This window comes from Danio aesculapii, chromosome 18, assembly GCF_903798145.1.
Source record: "Danio aesculapii chromosome 18, fDanAes4.1, whole genome shotgun sequence".
NCBI lineage: Eukaryota > Metazoa > Chordata > Actinopteri > Cypriniformes > Danionidae > Danio > Danio aesculapii.
Genome location: NC_079452.1, coordinates 33871863 through 33897741, shown reverse-complemented (window position 1 = coordinate 33897741; position 25879 = coordinate 33871863). Strand labels below are relative to the sequence as shown.

General features: G+C 36.5%; 2 protein-coding genes across 2 annotated transcripts; one reads left to right on the top strand and one right to left on the bottom strand.

Moving 5' to 3' along the window:
• Positions 1-6: 6 nt before the first annotated feature.
• Positions 7-19225, bottom strand: terb1 (telomere repeat binding bouquet formation protein 1). The gene is made up of 20 exons (XM_056478026.1): positions 19219-19225; positions 17440-17550; positions 17188-17316; positions 16739-16867; positions 15934-15994; positions 15533-15630; positions 14944-15072; positions 14723-14875; positions 14510-14641; positions 12818-12943; positions 12078-12190; positions 11745-11948; positions 11324-11625; positions 10246-10310; positions 10010-10105; positions 9311-9580; positions 7337-7378; positions 3896-3966; positions 3533-3700; positions 7-883 (listed from the first exon to the last, which is right to left on the bottom strand). The coding sequence occupies exons 1-20, from the start codon at positions 19223-19225 to the stop codon at positions 836-838; spliced, it is 2454 nt and encodes an 817-aa protein (XP_056334001.1). The 3' UTR covers positions 7-835.
• A 551-nt stretch (positions 19226-19776) lies between these two features.
• Positions 19777-23528, top strand: pdp2 (putative pyruvate dehydrogenase phosphatase isoenzyme 2). Its single transcript, XM_056478842.1, has 2 exons — positions 19777-19811; positions 21658-23528. The coding sequence occupies exon 2, from the start codon at positions 21702-21704 to the stop codon at positions 23292-23294; it is 1593 nt and encodes a 530-aa protein (XP_056334817.1). The 5' UTR covers positions 19777-19811; positions 21658-21701; the 3' UTR covers positions 23295-23528.
• Positions 23529-25879: the final 2351 nt, after the last annotated feature.

Sequence of the window (25879 nt, the reverse complement as noted above, 5' to 3'; positions counted from 1 at the left end):
CTTCCTTGATCTGTATTTTATTTAACCCTCTCCAAAAAAAATGGTATGCATTCCTACAGAATCTCTTCATAACATCTGAACAAAACATCAAGGATATTGGAAATAATTTGACATATTACTGCAGTGGTGTTTGAAATCATTTGGAGTGCAAACGAAACACAACATAAAAGTGTATGAACTAACCCAATACGCAGGAGCTTCCTGGGAAGTTTCTGGGAAGATAACATGCCCCATCTCAAGAGTTTTCTCAGAGAGGTTTCTGGGGAGAGGGGGGCAACATTCTTTCCAGAGAAAAGAGGTCTCATGGGACATTAGTATTTTTTTGAGGTTAACTTTCAGGCTCTTATCCTAAGAAACTTTGGGTTTATGTAAACAAACATCTTTTCACTGTGTTTTCTGTACTGAATGTGTAGCGAAGTTTGATGAAATATTAAGCTGCTTCCGTTTGCTGGAATCTAAAGGAAATGCCATGCCTCATTATCTTTGTATAACAGAGCTTTGTGTACTTCAGCCATAAGAGGAATGAATTTAGATGACAGGAGCAATGGGAACGCATCACTGTTCAGCTTTATACAAATATACATACAGTATGGACTCCCATGCAAATCAAGTGGATTTGACTGAAAACAAATAGATATGCGTGACCAGTTCTGCATTACATTTCCAATAAACAACAGAAAAATACCAAACTTAAGAAGAAACTAAATATATAATCTCTTTTTTTTTAACATTACTCAGTTTTTTTTCTAACACATAACTTTGTTATACACAAAACTATACAGTCTCAAAACAAAAATATCCAATAACATAACGTCCTTTTTTGAGTCGGTGATGTTTATAAGGCCTTTGCAACAGACAGATCCACACCCTGCGCTTTGGCTTTCTGTCAGTAAAAGAGAAAGAAAAAACGAATTAGGATTCAGAGAGGACACTATTGGGGAAATGAAACAGGAAGCAAGAATATGATACAGTCTGTGCTCTGCTTTCCATGATAAAGCATAGATACAACCATAGTCTTAAAGGTACTGGCATTGCAAATTAGCTAACATTCGATGTTTCTAGATTTTTATTGAGCCATGTCTTGTTAGTCATTTTGAACTGTAAAGACAGCAACCACAGATTGTGTTATGTAATAGTATGACAGCCACATACCAAAGAGGTCACAGTTTCTTTAGCATTTTCTTTTACTGAGCACATGATTGGAGCCTATTATCACTGGATATATTTATCTAATTTAAATGTATGTATTTCAATACCATTTCAAACATTAAAGTAGTTGGAGAGCATATACAGTTTAAGTCAGAATTATTAGTCCTCCTGAAATATTAGCCCCCTGTATAATATTTCCCCCTAACGGAGAGAAGATTTTTTAGCTAATTTCTAATAACTGGTTATTTTATCGGGCAGCACAGAAGGTCCCTGGTTCGACCCTCGGCTGGGTCAGTTGGCATTTCTGTATGGAGTGTGCATGTTCTCCCCATTTTCACATGGGTTTCCTCCGGGTGCTCCGGTTTCTCCCACAAGTCCAAAGACATGCGCTATAGGTGAATTGGGTAAGCTAAATTTTCTGTAGTGTATGTGTGTGAATAAGTGTGGATGTTTCCCAGGGAGGGGTTGCAGCTGGAAGGGCATCCGTTGCGTAAAACATATGCTGGATAAGTTAGTGGTTCTTTCCGCTGTGGCGACCCCAGATTAATAAAGGGACTAAGCCAAAAAGAAAATGAATGAATGATTATTTTTTCTTTGCTATAATGACAGTACATAATATTTGATTAGATACTTTTCAAGAGACTAGTATTCAGCTTAAAGTGACATTTAAAGGCTTAACTAGTTAACTAGGCAAGTTAAGGTAAATAGGCAAGTCGTTGTATAACGATGGTTTGTTCTGTCTACTAAAATAGGGGGCTAATATTTTTGAAAAAATAAAATTAAAAACTGCTTTTATTCGAGTTGAAATAAAACAAATAAGACTTTCTCCGCAAATACTTAAATTTCTTGCACTGTTAAACATCATTTGGAAAATATAAAAAATAAAATAAAAAAAAAACAGGAGGGCGAATTATTTTGACTTCAACTGTATAAAGTAAAAGTACATTTTACATTTTCAAGGTCAAACATGAAAAAAAAATGTAAAAAAATTTATATTGTCAAGATACAATTTAAAATGCAGTAAAAAGTTAAACATTTCTTTGTCTTTTAGGGACTTTGATGATGTTCTAAAAACAGCTGTTGTTACATTTTTGAGCCAAATCTCTGGTGTGATTGTCTTAAGCATAGATCAATAAATTACAGCTCTCATAAATTCATTCATTCATTTTCATTCGGCTTAGTCCCTGATTTGTCAGGGTTTGCCACAGCGGAATGAACCGAAAACTTATCCAGCAAATGTTTTACACAGCGGATGGCCTTCCAGCAGCAACCAAGTACTAGGAAAGACCCATACACATTGATTCACACGCACTCATACACTACGGCCAATTTAGCTCATCCAATTCACCTATAGTGCATGTCTTTGGACTGTGGGACAAACTGAAGCACCCGGAGGAAACCCACGCCAACATGGGGAGAACATGCAAACTCCACACAGAAATGTCGGGACTCGAACCAGTAATTTCCTTGCTGTGTGGTGACAGTGTCCACCACTGAGCCACCATGCCACACTCTCATTATTTTAAATTATAACACCATCAATAAATACCTCAGGCCTAATTTTAAAAGTGGGTATTTTAGTAAAGTTTAGTAGTTTTTTTTAATCCATAAACATATTTCTAATAACATAGGAACTTGACTCATTATGTAACTGAAAACCAGGTTCTCTGATGTGACACTAAATGCTAAATGTAGGCTAACATTTAGACTTTGATTCTAATTGTGGCATTTTGGTGATTGTCGCTTTAAATTCTAATGAGATTCTGCTCCCAGCCTTCTCTTCAAGAGGGCGCAGCTACAAATGCATATGTGTCAGCATAGTAGCAAATTCCTATGCTAATGAGGGAGAGATTGTCACTAATGGGCGGGGCTTTCCCCCTCTGATGACACGTACAAAGGGAGAATGTCAATCAAAGTATTTCTGCAGACTGTTTTTAAGTGTGATTATAAAACATTATCCCCCAGTTTCACAAACAAGGTTTAAGGGTAGTCAAGATTAAATTACATGTTTAAGCTAGCCAAACTCAAAATAACTTGCATTAAGATATCTTAAAATCCATCAGTGTCTTTTTTTTGTCTCCAGGTGCACACCAGTAATATATTTTTCTAAGGCCATTTTTATAAATGTGGCTTAAATAGCTTAATTTAACTAAGGCATACTCGGCTTAATCTAAGCCCTGTTTGTGAAACTGGGCCAAAATGTATAAATTTTACCATTAGAAGCTGCTGATATTTATGAACAGACTGTTTAAACCACACAACTGTGTTTAAACCCCTTATAAAACTAAATTATGCATTATGGGTCTACTATAATAGTCCTACAAAGTTTATGCAAAATACATTCATCCTGTTAGGGTAAAGTCTTAAGTGTGCATCATGAGACCTGCATGTGGTAGAACTTCTTGGCCAGGTCTACATTGGTGCGCCCGGGGTGGAAGGGATACTTCCAGAGGATGGTGTTCCAGGAGTGACCAAACCTCTTCACACCCTTACTGAGGTTGTACAGCTCTTCATCAGACCAGTTCTGCCTCTTTCTGTGTCTGCCTGAAGACTAAAGGAGAAAACCATTAAAGATGAGGAAAGTTATTTCAGAGAAGTTATTAAACTGACAATTGCATTTTCTTTGATTCTGTGACAAATAAATAAATAAATCTGGAAATAGCAGGACTGACTGAGAGAATCTAAAACGCTTCAGATGAGATCATTGTAAGTTAGTGTGAAATCGCAGTTATGAATAGTACTATACATTTTTGAAGAGACTTTCTTCTGAGCTTTTCTTGAGTTGTCTGTGATCTGTCCACTGTTTCACGTCAGGGCCTGGGAGAAAATGCAGGATAAGAGGGACAGGAAGTGGAATTAATGAACCAAACCATACTAAATGTGTCCATGCTGGCAAAAGCAATACAAATGGTTAAACTTGCACAGGGCAGCAGGGAGGTACATTGATCTTTAGAATGATTTAGTGGGCAGTCTGTGAAAGTGCACATGCTGTATAGAACCCTGTAGTCTAGTACACAGTGGAAATACCATAATCTAGTTGGCCATCTTCTCTACACATATGCTCTGGTTACTGTATATGACATTCTTACTCAATAAGAAGGCTTTAATTGTAAAATACCAATAAACTAAAATTATATTTAACAAAAAAAGAGGAGTATAAACGGGTGCAAAAGTCTCTAAGTGCCTTCTGAAATGTTATTATAAAATTAAGATTTTTCTCAGGCTCCTGTGTGTTGGCTTGGTAATCTTATTTTATGGCAAAGAAGAGATTGTTTTCATTGCTTTAAAATGTTAAATAACTGAACAGGAACATCGGAGGCTGAGAAAAATGCTCATTTAAAAAGAAAATTGTGGCCACTTGCATCTGAACTCTCCATATTATTATTAAAACAGGGTATATGCAGGAATCCTAAAGGTAATTTCAATACCTTTTTAAGACTTTTTAAAGACCTTGTCAGAATATTTTAAGACCTCATCGTCACTTCAAGTTCTAACAGTATCAAACCTTTAACTTAATAAAAAGTTGTTAATAAACAATTGTAGTTAAATCAATGGAGCACAACCATGCAACAGAACTCAGATAAGGTCGGAAAAAACAAAGCTTGAAAGAATAAATAATGCGGTTGTTTTCAGTGACAGGCTTCAGCCACTGTTTAAACTTTTATATTTTATACATTTTCCCATTTTGCCGTTTGTTTCGCTCTATGGTTTTGCTACATGTGGAGAGCGTCACATCACTTTCCCGCGTTTGTCAAAAATTACGTGACATCACCCGGACGAAGCAGCTTGGCAGGACACGCCACGGCCCGAACCAATTGCGTGGATCGAGCTTGCCGTTGTTAATATTTGGAGGAAAATAAATAGATTTATGCTTTTTTTGGAGTCAAACACTTTGGAAAATGCTTAAAATTTAAGGCCTCGTAAAAACGCGATTAAGACTTCTAAATACATATTAAGGGCCTTAATTTTCTCATAATTAATCTATCAACTTTTAATATTTCAAGAACCTGCGGACACTGTGTAAAAATAAAATTATCTATAGAAATCATCATCAAACCTCTAGTAGATATTCCAGTCAACTTGAAGCATTTTAAAGGTTGCGTGAAATGCCTGGAATTGTGCCTTTTAATTCGATGTTTGACAATCTCAACCAGAACATGAAGAGAGGGCGGGACATATAGTAGCTCCTCCCCTTGGTGACAGTGGTTGAGCTCAAGCACATCAAATGAAAAGCAAATAATACGTTTCTTGAAGGGGCGGGGCATATTCAATACTAGAAAGTATTTTATTGATCAAGATTTGATGACTGAAGTATGAGATGATGTGAGAAAAAAAATCATGGATCTTTTTAGGTGGAAGTGACAAACTGCAAGCTTTGGATGTTTACATCCGTTTTATGTCTTCTAAAAGCAAATTTTGTCACTGTTTTGGAGCACACTAGCTTATAGACATCCTTAAAACTAACATACTAGGGGTTTATTGGATTTCGATTGATCCGTGATTTGTACAGATCATAACCCATGGTTCAGAACACACGTTGCCGGCGGATTAATAATTTTTTTTTAACTTGTGGATTAATCTTATATTTGTACAGATTGCAGAGAGAGATCGCCTCTCGCGTCATTCAAATTATATGTATGAAAGCATTTAGGCTTTCCTGTACAATATATTGAAGATGGAAGTTGTGGAAGGTTATTTGGCACGTGGTCATTTTCTTATGTTATTAAAGGTGTTTTCTGTCACTACTTGTTTAGCCTGCATTAAAAGATTAGGATCTCAATACCCACAGAACATACATTATAAATGATGGTGATTTGCATATGTTTATTAATCCTTCGAATCGCTGCATTCAAATCTGTGTTTGAAAAACGCAAAAATAAAGAAAGAGATTCAGTCATTAGAGTAAGTTATGAAGTTACAAACAGTCAAATTTCACAGAAGTACTGGAATAACAGTATATAGTTTAGATAAAACCACTGATGTTTATGGTAAAGATTTAAAAATCACCAACATATGCCTTTAACTTGATGCTCAAAATGAAAGTTGTGGCAACAATTACATTATTTAACCAATAGGTTGCGACAACCAGCCAACAAAAATATGCCACTGAATAATTCTTCAAAAATGATCCATCTAGCAATGAAAAAGATTTGAGTGAATAACTGAATCATTAATTGAAAATGAGACTAAAAATAAATATGGGTTGTACAAATTATATAAATTACTGAATATTTTACCATTTATTTTTATTCAGCTGATTATTTCTTCATTTTATTTTTAGTAAAATTACAGCTTCTGAGTTTTGTCTGTTAAAACCAAGTGTCTTGCAGTACTTTTTTTGTAATATGACATTTGTCTCCTCCCCTTATGGCTGATCCGAAAAATGGTCCGATCAGTGACAAAAAACCCCCCCCGATGTGATCTGAACTGTGAGATTTGTGATCCGTTACACCACTATACCAAATGGATACTAAATTAGTTTTTTATTTCACATGACCTTTAAGAAACACATGAAATTAAAATTAGTAACTACTCACGAAGGACTCTGAAATGCTTGATTTTTAAAGTAATGCATAATGACTGCTTAACTGTAAATTGCTCATTTTATTTGAACAAGATAATGCATTAGTGCCACCTTCATTATTGTAAAACAGCTCAAATAAAACCTTTTAGTTAGGGTCGACTCACCCTTTCCGGGCTTGAATTGTGATAATGACTGGATAACGGTCCATTACCATTTACTCGACAATTGCACTAAGAACATCTCTAGAAAGTCCAGTGAAAAAGTCTTGTGGTTATGGGAAAAAAGCCATATAGGAACAACTGAACAGCACTCAGAGACCACAACTCGGCAATGGAGAGAATGGAATGAGTGAGACTGAGGGTAAAAGGAGGACATGGAGGGAGAAAAAAAAATGAAAGTAAAGATGGAAAGACATCTCAACACCATAGACAAAAGTGGAAAGTGCAGTCCTGCATCTTGTGTTACGAAACAGTAACTTATTCAACATTATATCCCAGGTCTTTGCACGCACATGCACCATTTATCAAACTTATAGTGCAGATGTTTAAAGTGGCACAGGTACTATGAATGTTTCCCTCTTTACCTCTAAATCCCACTGTCTTCTCTATCAAACTCAAAAAGACGTGTAGGAATTTGTTCGTATAGTAGGTAAAGAACCCTTACTGTATGTTTCACGTGGTCTTCTCAGGGGTGTGAGCCTATAACCTGGACAGAGAAGAATTACTGAGCAGTATTGAAATATAAAATGCACTAAAAATTATGCTAATAATGTTGTTAAACATTGCATACTGCCAAAGACTACAGAATAGACATGATATGTCACTCATATAGTTTTGAATTGGGGTATATGTAACAGTCAATATGGCGAATGATGCCACGCCTTCTAGTAAAGGAGCCAATTGTTGATCAAAATAAACTGACGATTCTTCGAGGAAGGAGCTCTGACTATATGTGTTTTTGTTTCTGCAGATTTTGTGTGATTCAAACATTTATGAACGAAGGTAGAGAAACTGTTGTAGTTTAATTTTATTGGTAATTCCAGATATGAAATTTAATCATCAGCTTGGCAAACAGTTTGAGAATTTGACGTTTCACTATTCAAACAGAATGCCCGAGCATACTGCCTGAGAAAGATGGCAGCTAATTGAAATGACTTCTCTGAGAGTGACATGGGTTGCGTCCGATATTAACCTAGTACTCAGTAGGTACTGCATTTGAACGTACTACTTGACCATTAGAAAAAGTACGTTGTATACAGTATGAATGCGAGTAGCATGAATAGAACTCGGACATACTACATCCGCCATTTTGTCATGATCACATAACCTACACACGTCAGTTGTGTCGCTTAACTCCCATTCATTAATTCTCTCGTGGTGTCCATCAGATGCACACTTCAGAATCTCGCTAGAAGTAGTAGGTTATCTGGGTGCTTCTCACATACTGTTTTTCAAATTCTATAGCCGCCTTTCCACTGCACACAACATTTAGACACAGCTGTTGGAATACGCCCCCTTATGGCTGTCGCACAGAATTTGCAGTTTTTTCGTGCGCCATGGGAGAGAAGCTGTTCTCGCAGTGTCCGAAATAAAGGAGTGCAAAAGCAAGAACCTTTATTCTCTGTGCATTCACCATGGCTGAATGAATGCAAAACTAGAAACTCAAGCCGCAAAAAATTTAAGGGAATGTGGAGACAACAAATTATTATTATTTTTTTTTATTACTCATTTATGAATAGAAATGTTTTTTAATATAGATTTTTTTTTCTGATTATAAATAAATAAATAAAATCACGAAAAAAAAATAGTTTTTCTCATCTCGTGCACGCGGACTTGCTTGGACAACACTGGAATACATCACATCCGGTCGGTCAGTCGCAGAAAATAAAAGCAGCTTATAAATTCGGACATACTACTCTGCTCACATACTGTTTTCAGCACACTTTATAGTATGGAAGTATGCGATTTCGGACGCAGCCTTTGTTATTACTAATTGTGCAATAAGGGGGCATGATACCTAAAACCTGCATCATAATTCCACAGACTGTCATGAAAATCTAAAATACAATAAAAAGAACAAAACATAAAATACAAATAAATATAAAATACATTATAAAAAAGAGAAATATTTTAGCCTTGAAAAATTTGTAAGTATAGATTCCACTTAAATATCCTGTTGTATTGCTCTTTTTTTTGTATATTCCTAATTTATTTTATATTGTCTATTTATCTGTATTTTTTTTAATATGTTGCTCTTTTATTGTATAATTCTATGGGCAATTGTTGCTGAAAGATCACCAATAATTTTGTTTTACTACCATGTGGAACGACAGTCTATTGTATAAACCATTTTCAAACATAATATATATATATATATATATATATATATATATATATATATATATATATATATATATATATATATATATATATATATATATATATATATATATATATATATATATATATATATATATATATATATATATATATATATATATATATATATCGTTCCCCAACACACATCGATGCTTCATATGTAAGCATCTGCTAAATTACTAAATGCAAATCACGAGGGTGTGTTTGGTTCTCCAGGCCTTGTTCTAGTAAAGCTATTGTGAAAGACGCAGTCTCTTACATCTGTCTGATGATTGGTGACTCAGCTTGTGTTTTTCCCTTTTGCTCCTCTCTTTATGCTCTTGAGCGCTTGTGCTGTGCTCTCTGTTTTTGTGGTGCGTGTTGATGCGAGTGTGTGTCAGAGTGTGGCTAGTCCTCTTTAATGGCTGGCTTCTCCTGAATCGATCCTCTGCCTCTCTCAGCGCCAAGTGAAAGTCACACTGAAATCTGCAGCTACTCAACACAGCACCAAATGACCGACTGTTCAGCTCATTCATTTGTTTCACACAACCTGAGAGATAGAAAACGTGTGCATGCATGTGACATTATGGAGATAAAGAAAATACAAGAAGAGAACAAATGAGAGTGATGAAGCAGAAAGTGGCAGAATGTATTGCTTTTATAGGGATAGTTCGCCCAAAGATTGTGTTCATCCTTGTTTCAAATCTATTTGAGTTTTTTCTTCTGTTGAACACAAAAGAAGGTATTTTGAAAAATGCTGGTAGCTGGAACCCATTAACATCCATTTTTTTTCCTACTATGGAATCAATGTGTACCAATGGGTTCTTCAAAATATCATTTGTGTTCAGCTGAAGAAAGAAACACAAAGATTTAAAAAGCACATGAGAGAGAGTAAATGAAGAGGGGGTAGTTTTTATTTTTGGGTGAACCATCCCTTTAATATCTAATGTTATTTGTGTGCATTTATACAGACACACACCTGCACAGCGTAGAGTGTTGGACTTCAAAGTAGATGGTGGCTTTAGATACTTGTTGATTTCCTTGTCTAACAGCTCTGTGCACAGAGACATCTTATCTGAAAACAGAATTCAGCATAACGCGATTATCACATCACATGATTACCAAAGAATTAAGTCTATGCAGTAGATGAGGAGGAGTGACGGGTTTAACTGTGATGTAGCACAAACAGAGTTTGATGTTTTAAGAAAGATTTACCATCTGAGAGAAAGGGTGCGCGCTGGTTTCTCTTCACAGGATCAGGATGTCTGAAAATATCTGGGCTGAAACCCAAGAAAAATAAAATGGAGAGAGAAATGTCACTCCCTTGAGGAGGAAAAATTTACTGACTCTGTCTTGAAAAGTCATTGAAATGCTTTATGTGAATCTGGATTTTATGTGAACATGCTAATCCTGAATAAAACAAGAAAGAATAAAGAAGCAAGAATAATTCGGAATGTCCCTGTTTAAAGTCTGAATAAACGTGAAGCTGCAGAATTTTTTTATTCCAGTATGTTAATGTACTTACAACTGAAATGGAATATTGAGTAGGGTGTTTTTGCATCATTCCATCATAGCAAACTAACAAACTAAGAGGGGCGTGGTTAAGAATGTTGTGGCTGAAGCGCCAAGCTGACGTCAACAGAGAATAAGCCACTCCAAACGTTTAAGTAAATTGTCAGACTTTAATTGAATATTACCAAATTATACTTAACAACTATTTTAATTAAGCATAGATTAACTGTTCATCTAAAAGTATAACAGTAGCCCCTTTCACACAGTGATACTTTACTGGTAAATTAAAAAAAATAAATTAATTAATAATAATAATAATAATGTTCTCGTGGTCTCCCAAGTTCGTTCTTCCGATGTATCATGGCAAGACCAGTCTCCACAAGAACACGAGTCCATTCTCTGTGTTCTTGGAATTGAGAAACATTAAGTGACCATTAAGTGGTCCTCCAGGAACTTGGTTGAGAAACACTGTTTTAGACTCTGCACAGTTTATTTTCAACCCTAATTAAACACATCTTAAAAAATTAATTCAGTCCTTCAGGCTTGTTTGAAGCCTACAGGTAAGTGTGTTGGAGTAGGGTTGTAGCTAAATGGTGCAGGGCTGCGGCCCTCCAAGACCTCAGTTTGACACCCCTGCATTAGACTATGATTCTCTGAGCAATCAAGTTCTTTTGTGTCACACAATGCTCTCAATTCGAAAGGGATCATCCCTATGCTCTAATTAGCCTGTGGAATGGAATCCACCCAATGTGTGAATCTAGAAAAGCTCATGTTTCTTTACCCCTGTGTATCTCTGTTGCCCCCTGTTGGCGTGCTGCAGTTTCGTAGAAGTTCATAGCCATCATCATCAGACTCTAGATTCATCATCTTTAATCTCTTCACCACTCTTTCAGACTTCACATTCCTCTTCAATTCTCTCTTGTTCACTCCTTCTCTCCATGTTTCCTGGTTGTCCCTCCTCTCAATATTCCTCTCATTCTCTCTCTTTTGTTCATGCTCTCTCTTTTCGCTCTTTTCCCAGTTAGGGCCCTTAAAAAGGTTGACTTGGACAGGACTCAAACCCTCTTCAGAGCCGTCAGGCTGCTGATCACATACATAAACACAATCTTGTGTTTAAATTAGCTATCAAAGTTGTTAAAACTGCTGTAACCTGATGCAGAATGCTTATTATTTACATATTAGAAATCAATGTGTGTACATACCAAACTATCTTGGTCTTGCAGTATTTCACTTGTGATTGGAGTTCCTGCAGGAATTGCACGGAACTCCCCATTTACTCGATGATTACCTTTGACCTTTCGCGTTACAGAACCCTCCCACAATTCATCATTGCATTCATGTGAGTCTGACCTCTTCATGCTGTGTGGTTGGCTTTCAGGGTCTCTTTCCCATAGTTTCTTACCAATCTGAAAATTAAGATGCAAAATTTGGTTGATAAAATTTTACATTTAAGATTGAAGAATTCAAATAAATTCACCAAAGGACAACATTGCGGCAAATATTGTGAAATCTCATAACATTTATACACAAATAACCTTTTTTTCAAGCAGCTGTATTCTCTGAAGAATCTGTCCAGCTGAACGCCATTGTCCCTCTCTGTCACACTCATTTAGATCTACAGTGGACATACCTGGGCCTAATGATTCAGCTGGGCAGAGAAGAAAAACACAATCAGGACTAAAGGCTGTTAGATGGGGTCACCTGAAGTTAATAGCATATAATTAGTACTTCAATTAACAGCATGCACCTTCTAAGCTGGGGATAGATACACTGAGTATGTTTACATGGACACCAATACGGACATTGTGATCAATCATGCTGCTTCTGAGCCACCGGACCATAGACCATTTTGAGGGATGTAAACAATAACAGTGGTCCTAACATAATTCCTGTTTTACATTTTTAATTTCCATAGCTTCCGAGAATCCAAAAAGGTCCACATAGTGATAAATAATATTATGACAGCTGTTTTAATGTCCATTAATGATCGAATTACCTCTTGTTACAGTATAGCGTGTGCACATGTATTCTGAGGTTTGGCTTTAAATCGCATGCTATCCTCCCATAAAGTGTGAGATGGTACCCACGCTGAAATTGCATGGAAATTGCAAAGAAGTATGCCTGGTCTTAGACTAGCATTGTCCTTGCATTTTGTATTTAAAAAGGCTTTGTCGCAACTTCACTGTGATTATATTCACTCTTAGACTCTTTAACTTCAGCATGCTACTACAGCCATTAAGATTAACCTTGTGAGAACATAAAAAAAGGAACTCACTGATTCTGTTGCAGGTGTGAAGTACGAATATGGCTGCTTTTTTGAGCTCCTCATCACTGGTTTCAGTGAGCAGTGTAATCATAATAGGCAAACCTCCTGCTGACAACAACTGCGACTGCTGTTCTACTGCACAAATAGAAAACAGACAGACTATTTACAACAATCTACAAAAAACAGGCAAAACGCTATTTATAACTGAAGAGTAAGAGCAGCCAATTGTGGTGATACTGTGAAGATAAAGATACTGAAGTGCGAATCAGGACCAAAGTCCCTTTAAGGCAAGTAATTTTATTGGCGGCCATCTTTGAAACGCCTCTCTGGGACTATGCTCTGGCATTCTGTTTGAATGGGGAAACATCAAATTCTCCAAAACTACTTGCTAAGCTTACGATTACATTTAATATTACGAATAACCAATAAAAATAAACAACAACTGTCTATTTAGTTTAATTTCTAAATGTTCGTATCACACAAAAACTGCAGAAATTAACGCCTGGTATGATCCCCTCCCCCGGAGAATTGTCATTTTATAGCGATTACTGATTGGCTCCTATACTAGAAGGCGGGCTTTATTCGCCAGACAGTGATTATGGATTGGCTCCTTTACTAGAAGGCACAATTGTTTTACTTTCCACACTGGCAGATTTATTTAGCTTGTTTTAGGGTAAAACATGCTTAAAATTGACTTGTTCATTCTGAAAACAATATTTTAAAAAAATGCTTCTTGATTTGAGATTTTTTTATATTTATATTTTTTATATTTCTCTAAAAACAAAAAAATAAAAAATCTGTAACAATCTGTACCTTAAGTCAACTGAGCTAAAGAGCAGTAAGTTGTTGAGAAATATCAAATGAAAAAACATGAATTTTAGTCAAACGCTCACTTATAAGCAATATATTATGAGTATTTTTAGCACTTGTAACAGAGACTATAGAATCCACAGGACATGTCACTTTTATTGTTTTGAATGGGGAAAAGTGTAACAGTCAATATGGCAAATAAAGCCCGTCTTCTAGTACAGGAGCCAATCATCAATTGCTATAAACTGACGATACTTCGGAGGAGGGGCTTAAACTAGACGCGAGTTTCTGCAGATTTTGTGTGATTTAAACGTTTAGAAATGAAACTAAAGAGACGCTAGTTGTTTAATTTTATTGGTAATTCCTAATATGAAAATCAATTGTAAACTTGGAAAGCAGTTTTGGAGAATTCGATGTTTCCCCAAATCTCAAAGATGGCTGCCGAGTAAAATGACTTGCCTTAAAGGGACTTTGCTTGTATCTGTACATAAATTATTAATTTGCATACTCCCATATAGAATAGCATATTAAAATTGGAGAATCAGACCCTGGTGCATCAGGGTGATTATTATATTTCAAAAATGCACAGTTCCATGTTTGTGAAATGTAATTGCAGTGATTTAAAGACAATAAGACTTTATATGCTGTACATCTTACTACAGTAGATGCTGTACAATGTAAATAACCAATCTACGTTGTAAACTGATGTTTTGTTCTATTTCTAACTTACCAAGAAACAAATTATTTGCAGAAGTTAGAAGTTGTTACCAGTATAGATACCTGCGAATTGTACTTAAAAATAATTATTTTATCTTTTGTAGAGCAGTACTTCATTGTTGAACTTGGAAGAATATGAGACATTTTACCCTGGAATGTTACCAAAAAACTGACCACAGGCATCTGTGAGGTGTCCAGTAGTTAACACCACAGCGAGCTGATCTTGTGGATCAAGGTTTGGGCTGGACAACAGACGCAGCAGTCCTGGAATAACCCTCAGCTTTGATAAAGAAGATCCCAACTGCTCTGAGAGAAAAAGAGAAAGAAAACTGTAAACCCAAATCAACCCTGTATGGTTATCCTGGGGTGTGCATGCATGTGTCTTGCCATTGTTGGAGATGCAAGCAGAAAGGGTTTTAGTGATTATGGTAGCCATCTTACAAACAGAAGCACTGTGTGTAGACTGAGATAAAACTCTGGTGAGGGTGTCTGAGAGTGAATCCAGACCGCCCACTGACACAAAATACTCCTGAGCACAGGCTGAAAAATAGAGTTTCACATGAGATGAGATAATGAGCACGTAAGAGTTATTTTGCTGATGTTCTTACGATTGTTTGCCACAGTCATGCCAATAAATGAGCATATGGGTTGTGCTAGCTCTGCTCTGGGCAATCCCACTTCTTGCAGCCAGGGCTTTATCTCAGAAAAAATGCTCATACATGTGTTCTGATTCTCCTCTGTGAAATAAAAAACATATCACTTGTGAAAGTATTTGTTTGCATATATATAGACAGGGATTGGACAATGAAACTGAAACATCACTACCATGGTGCCGTGTATGTAACATGAAAAGGATGTTGAACATCTCCCATGGCCTGCACAGTCACCAGACATAAATATTGTTGAGTCACTTTAGAGCGTTTTGGAGGATCGAGTCAAAAAATATTTCCTTCCACCAGCATCATGTTGTGAACTAGCCACTATTCTACAAGAAGAATGGCTCAAAATCCCTCTGGCTACTGTGAAGGACTTGTATCTGTCATTACCAAGATGATTTGATGTAATCGCCACAAAAGGAGGCCACACACAATACTAATGAATTATTGTGGTCTAAAACCAGCCAATTCAGTTTTATTGTCCAACCCCTTTTTTTATGTGTGTGTAAACAATGGTTAAGGGGTAGAAAGATGACCATACCATTCTGAGGGTTGTTGACAGAGCCACAGAGTGCACTAGACACAGTGGTCCACAACTGCAGCAGCTCATAAGACTCACCGGGAACTGGAAAACTATTTCTGGAGAGTGGCATAAAGAAAACAATTAAAATCTGGTTGTTAAGCAACAGGGTTTTATTTTAAGTGAGGTTTCATATGCCTTTCTGAATTTGAAGATTCACTTCAATAAAACACCAGACAGTATTTGAAATGCATTTACATCTTAGTATTTATTATCTGTTAGTGTATGTTTTTATTCATCCAGGAATTCACTGTCTTAGAGTGTAAAAAGGATAAAAATAAATTGATTTAGTTAACATTACAAGTTTAAATTGATTGCTATTAATGCCAAAACGTTTAATATTATCTGAATATTATGCATACCTGAACAATCTGAGTAAGGCTTCGATACACCTGGAGGTCTTAGCAAGAGTCTGTCCACATCCTAGAATGCAAAACACACATACAGTTGAAGGTAAATTGATTTGCCCTCCTATGATATTTTAAATCTTTTCAAATATTTCTCAAGTGATGTTTAACAGAGCAAGGACATTTTCACAGTATTTCCTATTCTTCTGGAGAAAGTCTTATTTCTTTTAGTTTGGCTGCATTAAGATCAGTTTTATTTATTATTTTGTTTATGTTTTTTTAATGAATGTTAATAGACGCCCTTGAGAAACATTTAAAAATTTTCTATTTCTATTTTTCAAATAGCTCCAGAACAAACCACTGTTGTTCAGTGGCTTGCTTAATTAAAGTAACTTGCCTAGTTAACCTAATTAACCTAGTCTTTAAATGTCACTTTAACCTGAATACTAGTATCTTGAAAAATAACGTAAAATATTATGTACTGTCATCACGGCAAAGACAAAATAAATTAGTTATCAGTAAGTAATTAGTAATAATCTTATTTTTGTTCAGATCTTTTTATTAAAATATAATTTATTAAGACAACCATTTATAAAAATTGAAAAATAGAAAGAAATCATTAAACTATTATATATAAAATGTATTTCTCTCCATTTAACAGCACTTTTACAATTACAAAAAGGATAGTTTTGCCTTCAGCTGTACACACAATTGTGAAATACTAATCTAACTAGACAACCTGTCCAACCTGGAAAAAACCAAACATCTGCATAGAAATGGCCCCTCTGAGTTTTGACGCAAGTTTCATGGTGAAACTTACTGTTGTTGGCAACCAATACAGACAGCATGTACACTGCGACTCTTTTCTCCGTCAGAGGCATTTCCTGTTCCAGATGCTGCACAAAGTCTCGAAACGTCTCTTCTCTACACAGCGCCTGTTTACAGCTCTCTGCAGGGAGAAAATATGTTTGTAATCAGACATGTTGGTATTCATTTGATGTTAAAACCAATATCATTCCAGTATGTACTCTTCTGAATATTTCAAAAGTAAAAAATGGATCTAAAAACTAATAGAAACATGTCTAAAAACATGCCACTTTTTGTTATTTTATGGAAAAAAAAATTATTCATTTTTATTTTGAATTTGGAAGACTCACCAGTTGCTAATGAAATAAAAAATATGCTGCACTCAAACACATAAATAAATAAGAAATTATTTGAATTTTCAAGTGGTCTCTTAACTGTTTGCATATGTAACCAATCACATACCATGCAGTTCAGCCAAGGATGCAAGTGTGAATAGCGCAGTCTCTTTAACTTGAGAGAAAGTGCTGGACTTTGACAGGTTATAGATGAAGGAAATGCCTCCAATCTCTCTGAAGAACTCGACATACTGATCTGAAATACAAAGAAAAATCAATAGACTATCCAAAACTTCACTACAGTATATTAAATATAAGTTTGTGTAAGAAAGGTTGTATTTTTGTTTTATTTTATTATGTTTTGAGCTTTAAAGCAAACCATTTTGCTTGCAGATTGAGATGATAGTGAGAAGAGCTTGTTTCTGTGAGCCAGGCCATTTCATCTGGTATTTCAGACATTCCAGTAAAAGACGCAAATCTGTCTTGGTAGCTGAAAATGTGAAATCATTCAGCTTGGAAAGTCAAATACATCACTGGATATGTACAATTGATGAGTATTGTGCAATACAATAGAATATACACTTACCGGCCACTTTATAAGGTACACCTGTCCAATTGCTTGTTAACGCAAATTTCTAATCAGCCAAACACATGGCAGCAACTTAATGCATTTAGGCATGTAGACATGGTCAAGACGATCTGCTGCAGTTCAAACCGAGCATCAGAATAGGGAAGAAAGGTGATTTAAGTGACTTTGAACGTGGCATGGTTGTTGGTGCCAGACGGGCTGGTCTGAGTATTTCAGAAACAGCTGATCTACTGGGATTTTCACGCACAACCATCTCTAGAGTTTACAGAGAATGGTCAGAAAAAAAGAAAATATCCAGTGAGCGGCAGTTCAGAGCCAGTTCAAGGCGCAAATGCCTTGTTGATGCCAGAGGTCAGAGGATAATGGCCCGACTGGTTTGAGCTGATAGAAAGGCAACAGTAACTCAAATAACCACTCAATTCAACCGAGGTCTGCAGAAGAGCATCTCTGAACGCACAACATGTTGAACCTTGAGGTGGGTGGGCTACAGCAGCAGAAGACCACACCAGGTGCCACTCCTGTCAGCTAAGAACAGGAATCAGATGCTACAGTTTACACAGGCTCACCAAAATTAGACAATAGATGATTGGAAAAATGTTGCCTGGTCTGATGAGTCTCAATTTCTGGGACATTCAGATGTTAGGGTCGGAATTTGGCATCAACAACATGAAAGCATGGATCCATCCTGCCTTGTATCAACAGTTCAGGCTGGTGGAGGTGGTGTAATGGTGTGGGGGATATTTTCTTGGCACACTTTGGGCCCATTAGTACCAATTGAGCATTATGTCAATGCCACAGCTTACCTGAGTATTGTTGCTGACCATGTCCATCCCTTTATGACCACAGTGTACCCATCTTCTGATGGCTACTTCTAGTAGGATAACGCACCATTTCATAAAGTGCGAATCATCTCAGACTGGTTTCTTGAACATGACAACGAGTTCACAGTACTAAAATGGCCTCCACAGTCACCAGGTCTCTATCCAATAAAGCAGCAACTGCTAATTTACAGCAACTGTGTGATGCTATCATGTCAATATGGACCAAAATCTCTGAGGACTTCAATCTATGCCACGAAGGATTAAGGCAGCAGGGGCAGTTCTGAAGCAAAAGTGGATCCAATGCGGTACTAGTAAGGTGTACATAATAAAGTGGCCGGTGAGTGCATATTATATATATATATATATATATATATATATATATATATATATATATATATATATATATATATATTTATTTATATAGTTAAACATTGCATAACAGTTCAAACCAAGCATATTTTAACAGAAAACAAACTAGAAAACGTAAAGATCTTACAAGAAATTGAAAGGTTAACCTCATGATGACATTCATTAATCATTAAAAACATTTTAAAAATCTATACATGTCTATAGTGCACACAATTATCAATAAATAAAATAAATAGCAAATATGTTTACCATGTAAGATGCAAGGTCATTGTAAATATGTAATAGAGTTATTATATATAATAATATTATAAATTAATGTGCTTATGTGTTTAATTTGCCAAAACTCTCCTTTGTAATTGTTACACGATATGATGCTGACCTTCCATTTTTCATTTTCGGACTGATCAGCTTATGTTTTCCATCGAAGTGTCACTATCCTGCAAAAAAAAGATCACACATGTTGTTCTAATATTTAGTAACGTTACACATTGAAAATGAACAACAATATACTTCTGTTTAACTTTACGAATAACAATACCTTAACACCAGCGATCCAAATCCTAAAATATTTACGAAACAAGATTGATTAATAGATTCAAGATTATTAATAGTGCCAAATTAGACCAGAATCGTCGAAATCAAAGAATTTCGTAGCGTTTGTTGATTTATGATGGACTAACGGCAGCTCAACGGAAGAATTAAAATTCCCGCCTCGCTTTGTAATCGCCTCGTGGTTTGAGCCGTGAAAACGGATTGATTAATTAAAAATCGATTTAATGAGCCATTAATTAATTTATACAATTTATTTTTGATGTATGGTATGTCTCTACGGTTAGTTTAGATACTAAAGAAATGTTTTTTGTAGTCTCTAGAGAAGGCAATGAAGTAAATACATGACTGAAGGGGGCGCTGGTGGCTGTGCGTTTCCAAACCGCAAGACGCAGAAGAAGACATTTCACCGAGCAGTGCCAGGTGGGTGTGTGGATTGACTCAGCATTTACTCTTCTTAATACTGCATTTAGAAGTAATTGTTGCACTGACAATTATAAAATACACGTTCTGTTACCCAAATATGCTGAAAAATATAATTAAATTGTGAAATGAACCAATAAATCAATGAATTCACACGAAAGCCGGCAGGTTAGCTTGTAAAGCTAGCGTGTTTCATACTATAATGATAATTTAAAACAATAATTTTTGTTTATATGCATATACATGTATAACCATTTGACCCTCACGAATATGAGAAAGTTATAATATTATTGCTTTGCAAATACGGTTTACATGGATGATATACTAATGAATTTACTTGATCTATGAGTATTTCAGAAGCTTGTGTAACTTAATTTGAACATTTTCTTATTTTTTTTTATTATTTCTTTCTACATTCACTCTTATTAATACTGCATTTTGAAGAATTTTTTCCACTGACAATAACAGATATACAGACAAATAGAATTATATTGTAAAAGCCGGCAGGTTAGCTTGCATGTAAATGCATCAGCTTTTTACAGCGTAATACTCACTACTCTTGAGTACTTTTGAAAGGTCTACTTTTTACTCATACTTTGAGTAATATTAACAGATACTTTTACTCTACTTGTATTACATTTTTAGGCAAGTAATGGTACTTTTACTTAAGTATGATTTTTTTTTTGTACTCTTTCCACCACTGGGGTCGAAACATTTAATAATTTACTTGATCTATGAGTATTTCGAAAGATTATGTAACTATGAATTTGAATTTTTTTTTATTAATTGTCTTATTTCTTACTATGTTTACTCGTATTAATACTGCATTTTAAAGAAATTGTTCCACTGACAAAAAAAAAAAAATACACAAGCTGGCTTGTTAAGCTCGTGTGTTTCGTACTATAATAATGGTTTAAAAGCATAATTTGTGTTTATATGCATGTACATGTTTATTAATCTGATCCTCACAGATATGAGAAAGCTATGCTGTTATTGCTTTGCAAATACGGTTAATGTAGATACACTAAATAATTTACTTGATCTATGAGTATTTCAGAATTTTATGTAACTTAATTAATTTGAACATTTTCTTATTAATTGTTTTAATATTTAAAAATGTTTTGAAACAATATTTTGTCCTTATATGCATGTTTCATACTGTAAAAATGGTTTAAAACAATATATTGTTAATATGCATGTACATATTTATTAATTTGACCTTTTAATGGATATGAGAAAGCTATGATGTAATTGCTTAGCAAATACGGTTAACGTAGATAGACACACTGAATAATTTACGTGATCTTTGAATATTTCAGAAGATTATGAAACTGTAATTTGAACATTTTCATGTTTGTCATATGACTTGAGCCTGTAGCGTTTACATCTATGCTTTTAGCTTATGATATTATCTAAAGTGACATACAAATGAGATTCAAGATTTATTAGACAGTTAAATTAGCAAGCAACCAGAAAACATGAGAATTGCTTTGAACAAATGCAATTGATCTGATGTTCATTTACTGTGTGGGGTGAAGTTGGTTTTATATTCGCACATATGAACTCTTTTCCTTAATAATGGGGAAATCATATTAGCAGCCAATGACTATTGAAGTACAACATGGTTCACAGTCAAGAAAACAACATTAGCACTATTTATAAGTCATACTTGCATATGATTTCAGACCTAATATTCAAAGTAGCATTGTAAACAATATAGGAATTTTGACACAAGTTTTCACTGAATCAATGTGCGAATATAAAACCTACTTTACCTCAATCATGTACTGTGATTTATAGATCAGTTTAAGACTAATAATTGTGGTCTCGCATTGTGTTTTCCCAGATGCTGGAGTTGTAGACTGCTTCAGGCACTGCATCCAGGCAGTGATGTCTGGTTATTTGCGCTCAGCGCTCCTCTTAGGCACTAGAGGAACACGGCTGTCCAGTTCCTTTGCAGCCAACCAACATGTTTTACCTGATGTGGTATGTAGAGCCCTCCTGTTCTCTTCTCCAGCCCGGGGTTTCTCCTCCCGTGGTGGTCGATCAGATGGAAGCCCGGAACAGGAAGGAGAAAACAGATTGCATCCTCCAAGACATGAAATGGACTTTCAGATGAGCCGACTGCAGATCAATGCAGTTCTGCGTGCCAATGAACAATCTGTTCGTGTTCCAGAGTTCGATGGTCGTGGTGGACCCAGTCCAGTGTTGAGGTTCGAAAGTAACCAACTTCCAGCTAACACCCCGCTCGAGGACCGGCGCAGCAGTGCCAGCAGCTTGCAGACTCGTGGCATGCTTTTTGGTGTGTTTGATGGACACGGCGGACACGCGTGTGCTCAAGCGGTCAGCGAGCGTTTGCCTTATTACATTTCTGTAGCGATGATGGCAGAGTCTGTCCTGGAGGATCTAGAAGCTGCCATGGAGACCGCACGACCCGTTCCGCCCATCCTGCAGTGGTACAAACACCATAATGACTACAACTACAGGGAGTCTGCAGCTCTCTATGTTGATCATCTGCGCGTTTATTGGCAGGAGCTTCTGGCGAGTGAAGAGCATGGCGACGGCATGCGTCCTGCAGATGCTCTCAGCTATGCTTTCCAAAGACTGGACACGGATCTGTCTCTTGAGGCACAGGTGCCGCTTGCAAATGACCTGATGAGGAACACCGCCATCCAGGCCGCATTCGCTGGCTGCACAGCCTGCGTGGCTCATGTTGGACCAGAGGGGGTGCATGTTGCCAATGCAGGAGACTGCCGGGCGGTTTTGGGTGTCCAGGAGGCTGATGGGAGCTGGGGTTCTCTGCCGCTCACTCGAGATCACAACGCTGCCAACGTGGCTGAGATGGAACGGGTATGGCGGCAGCACCCAGCTAGCGAACGCCAAACTGTGATCGTAGATGACCGGTTGCTCGGAGTCCTGATGCCCTTGCGTGCTTTTGGGGATGTGCGGTTTAAGTGGAGTCGTGAGCTACAGCAGAGCGTTCTGGAGAATGGAGACTCTGATTTAGAGGCTCTGAATATTTATCAATATGCTCCACCTAATTATCTCACCCCGCCTTATTTGGAGGTTACACCAGAAGTCACCCACCACCGGCTGCGGCCACAGGACCGCTTCTTGATTTTGGCTTCTGATGGACTCTGGGATGAGATGAGCAATGATGAGGCAGTCAAGCTTGTTGCGGAACATTTGACAGGGGTTCATCTGCAGGCTCCTGTTTCCGCTAGACAGCTCAACTTGGGACAGATGCACCAGCTGCTTCTGCGGCGACGAGCCAGGGCTACCCCTGCTTTGGATCTAAACGCAGCCACACACTTGATTCGCCATGCACTGGGCACCAATGAGTATGGAGAGATGGACCAAGAGAGACTAGCAACCATGCTGGCGCTGCCTAGCGATTTGGCACGCATGTACCGGGATGACATCACCGTCACAGTGATTTATTTTAACCCAAACTTCAACAAAAACAATAATAAAGAACATTAAATTTTAAAGTTTTATACATGAAACTATATTTAAAGAGTTGTTTTCGCTGTGAATTTTATTTTTTATGCATTTCAAAAAGTTATGTGGACATGTATGTGCTCTTACCGACTACGTTGAACACTCTTCTAGTGGCAGGGTAAATGAAGGCATATTTAAATCCTGCTGCATGTAATCTTCACCACGCCTCTGCTGTCTCTGCTCTCTTTTTCTGCACACCAGCTGAGAAATCTTGAATCTTTTTTTTTTTCCTCGATACAGAGGTCACCCAGACGTCTCGTTGCTTCTAGGATCAGTCTTCTGTCTTTATAGTTGTGCAGTCAAACCAATAATCACACGTCTCACTCTCAGATCTTCACCTTCATTGTGAAGTTATCCTGTACGGTGCACTCTTTCCAATTTGATCCGTTCGTCTTTTGCGTTCATATCTAATGTAGTCGGGATCGATGTCTCAAAAAAAGCTATGGGGTCATCCCCTCTTTGAGATTGACGATTTTGATATTATGATGCCGACTTTTATTTTCAAGGTCTTCTATACATCCGAGGGCTTTTTGCAGGGATGTTTTGATCGATCCGAGGCACGTTGAACTGTTAACTTGATTATCCTCGAGGTCCGATATTCTCTGCTCTGCCTCTGACTCTCTTAATCATGTTGTCCAACTTGCCTGATATCTCGGAAATTGGATGGCGTATTGCCTGTAATTTCTTATAAAGAACAATTGACAACTTTTCTACTAAACGGTTAACTGCATCATCCGATAATGTAGTTTCGTTAAAAACCGCTGGGCCTGGATTATGGCCATCTTGCTCGGCAACAGCGCTCTTGTTTTGGCGTTTATTTATTCTAGCTTGTTTAATAGTTGAATCTACATGAAACCAAAAGGCATCAAGAGACACCTTGATCACTTTCTCCTCAATTCTGTGAACTCTTAAAGCAGTTAGGACAACTGTTTAGTAAAAGATTCAGCTATATGGCGAGGAGCTCTTTCAGACACGTCTTGTCGCTCTCAAAGCATCACGTGATCCCTCTCTAATCTTTTTTATACTCACAGTTTGTGACAGATGCGTTATGGAAAATGTGAAATTTAGATAGACTTGCTTTAAATGAATCAAGGTTACAAAGGTGAAGGTACAGTAAATATTATTGAGCAGCCTGTCGGAAGCATGTCTACAACTTAGGCCAGTTGTTTTTCAGGTTTTCATGTTGCTTTTTTAATTCTTAATTTTTATGTCCTTGATGGGAGATTTCGATTAGGACTGTTCTTGTGTTTTGAAATCTAAATGTCTTTCATCATAGTTCTACTGTATTTGTCTACAGCTCTTAAATTAGAATAGTGGTAGATTGTACTAGTTTTACGTATACACTACCGGTCAAGTTTGGGGTTTCTTTTTTTTTTTTTTTTTTTTTTTTTTTTTTAAAGAAAATCATTCTGTTTATTAAGGCACCATTTATTAAATGTTTTTTAAATATTTGTTTATTTGTTAAACTTTTAAATAACTGCTTTCTTTGTATGTAGTTTCAAATGAAATTGTTACTCCAGTCATTATTGCTTTTATGACTATTACCGTTAATAATTATAAAGTGAATAATGATATTATTTATAATAATAATCAATATTAGACTGATTTCTGAAAGATCATTTGACTCTAAAGCAGAGATGCCCAAACTAGAGCCCGTGGGCGAAAGTTGGCCCACAGTAACTTTTGATTTGGCTCACCATCCCATCTGAGAAGAGAGGGAGAATGATGGGGATGGTTTCGAGATTGTCAGTTCAAATTTAATGTAACCTTTTGTTTCTTTTTTATTGTTAAAAGCTACCTGATATTAAATGTTTCAATTAAATAGTGTAAATTAGTGAGATTTTGTTTAAATGTACGTACTGTCACCTGACAGTGCAGAGAATTTGGTGAGCAAATCAAGTCAAAGGCTGATTCTGTATTTACCATTGAACTTCACTGTGTTATAAATGTGAGTGTTTAAGTTTTTATTGAAAATAGGTTATAATTAAGCGTTATACTGCATTAGTTCATAGGATTCAAAGTGATGTTTTTCTTTTTATTTTAAAATATTATTCAATAAATTCAAAAATTTCCCATTGATGTAACATAGTTTGGTCTATTTACTTTCGGCCCATGGCCCTTCATACGAAAAAGTTTGGCCACCCCTGCTCTAAAGACTGGAGTAATGAAGCTGAAAGTTCATCATTAAAATCACTGGAATAAATGATTAAATTAAATTATAAACCACTTTTGAACAGTTATTTTATAGTGCAATAACATTTCACAATTTTACAATTTAAACTCTGTTTTTGATTAAATAAATGCAGCCTTGGTGAGCAGGAGAAGCTTATTTTAAAACATTTAAAAACTCTACTGACCCCAAACTTTTGACTGGTAGTGTATGTTGCATAGCTTGCATTTTGTGCAAGTTGTCACTTAGTTTATTTAGCTTTCTTCAGTTTATGTACATTTCTTGAATTTCTTGACTTGTGCAATGAAGGCATTTTCACTTGGCAGTAACTGCAGGTTGCACAACAACGAGCCACAACAAAATACTTGTCAATGTTTAATCTGATAACATGTGCAGT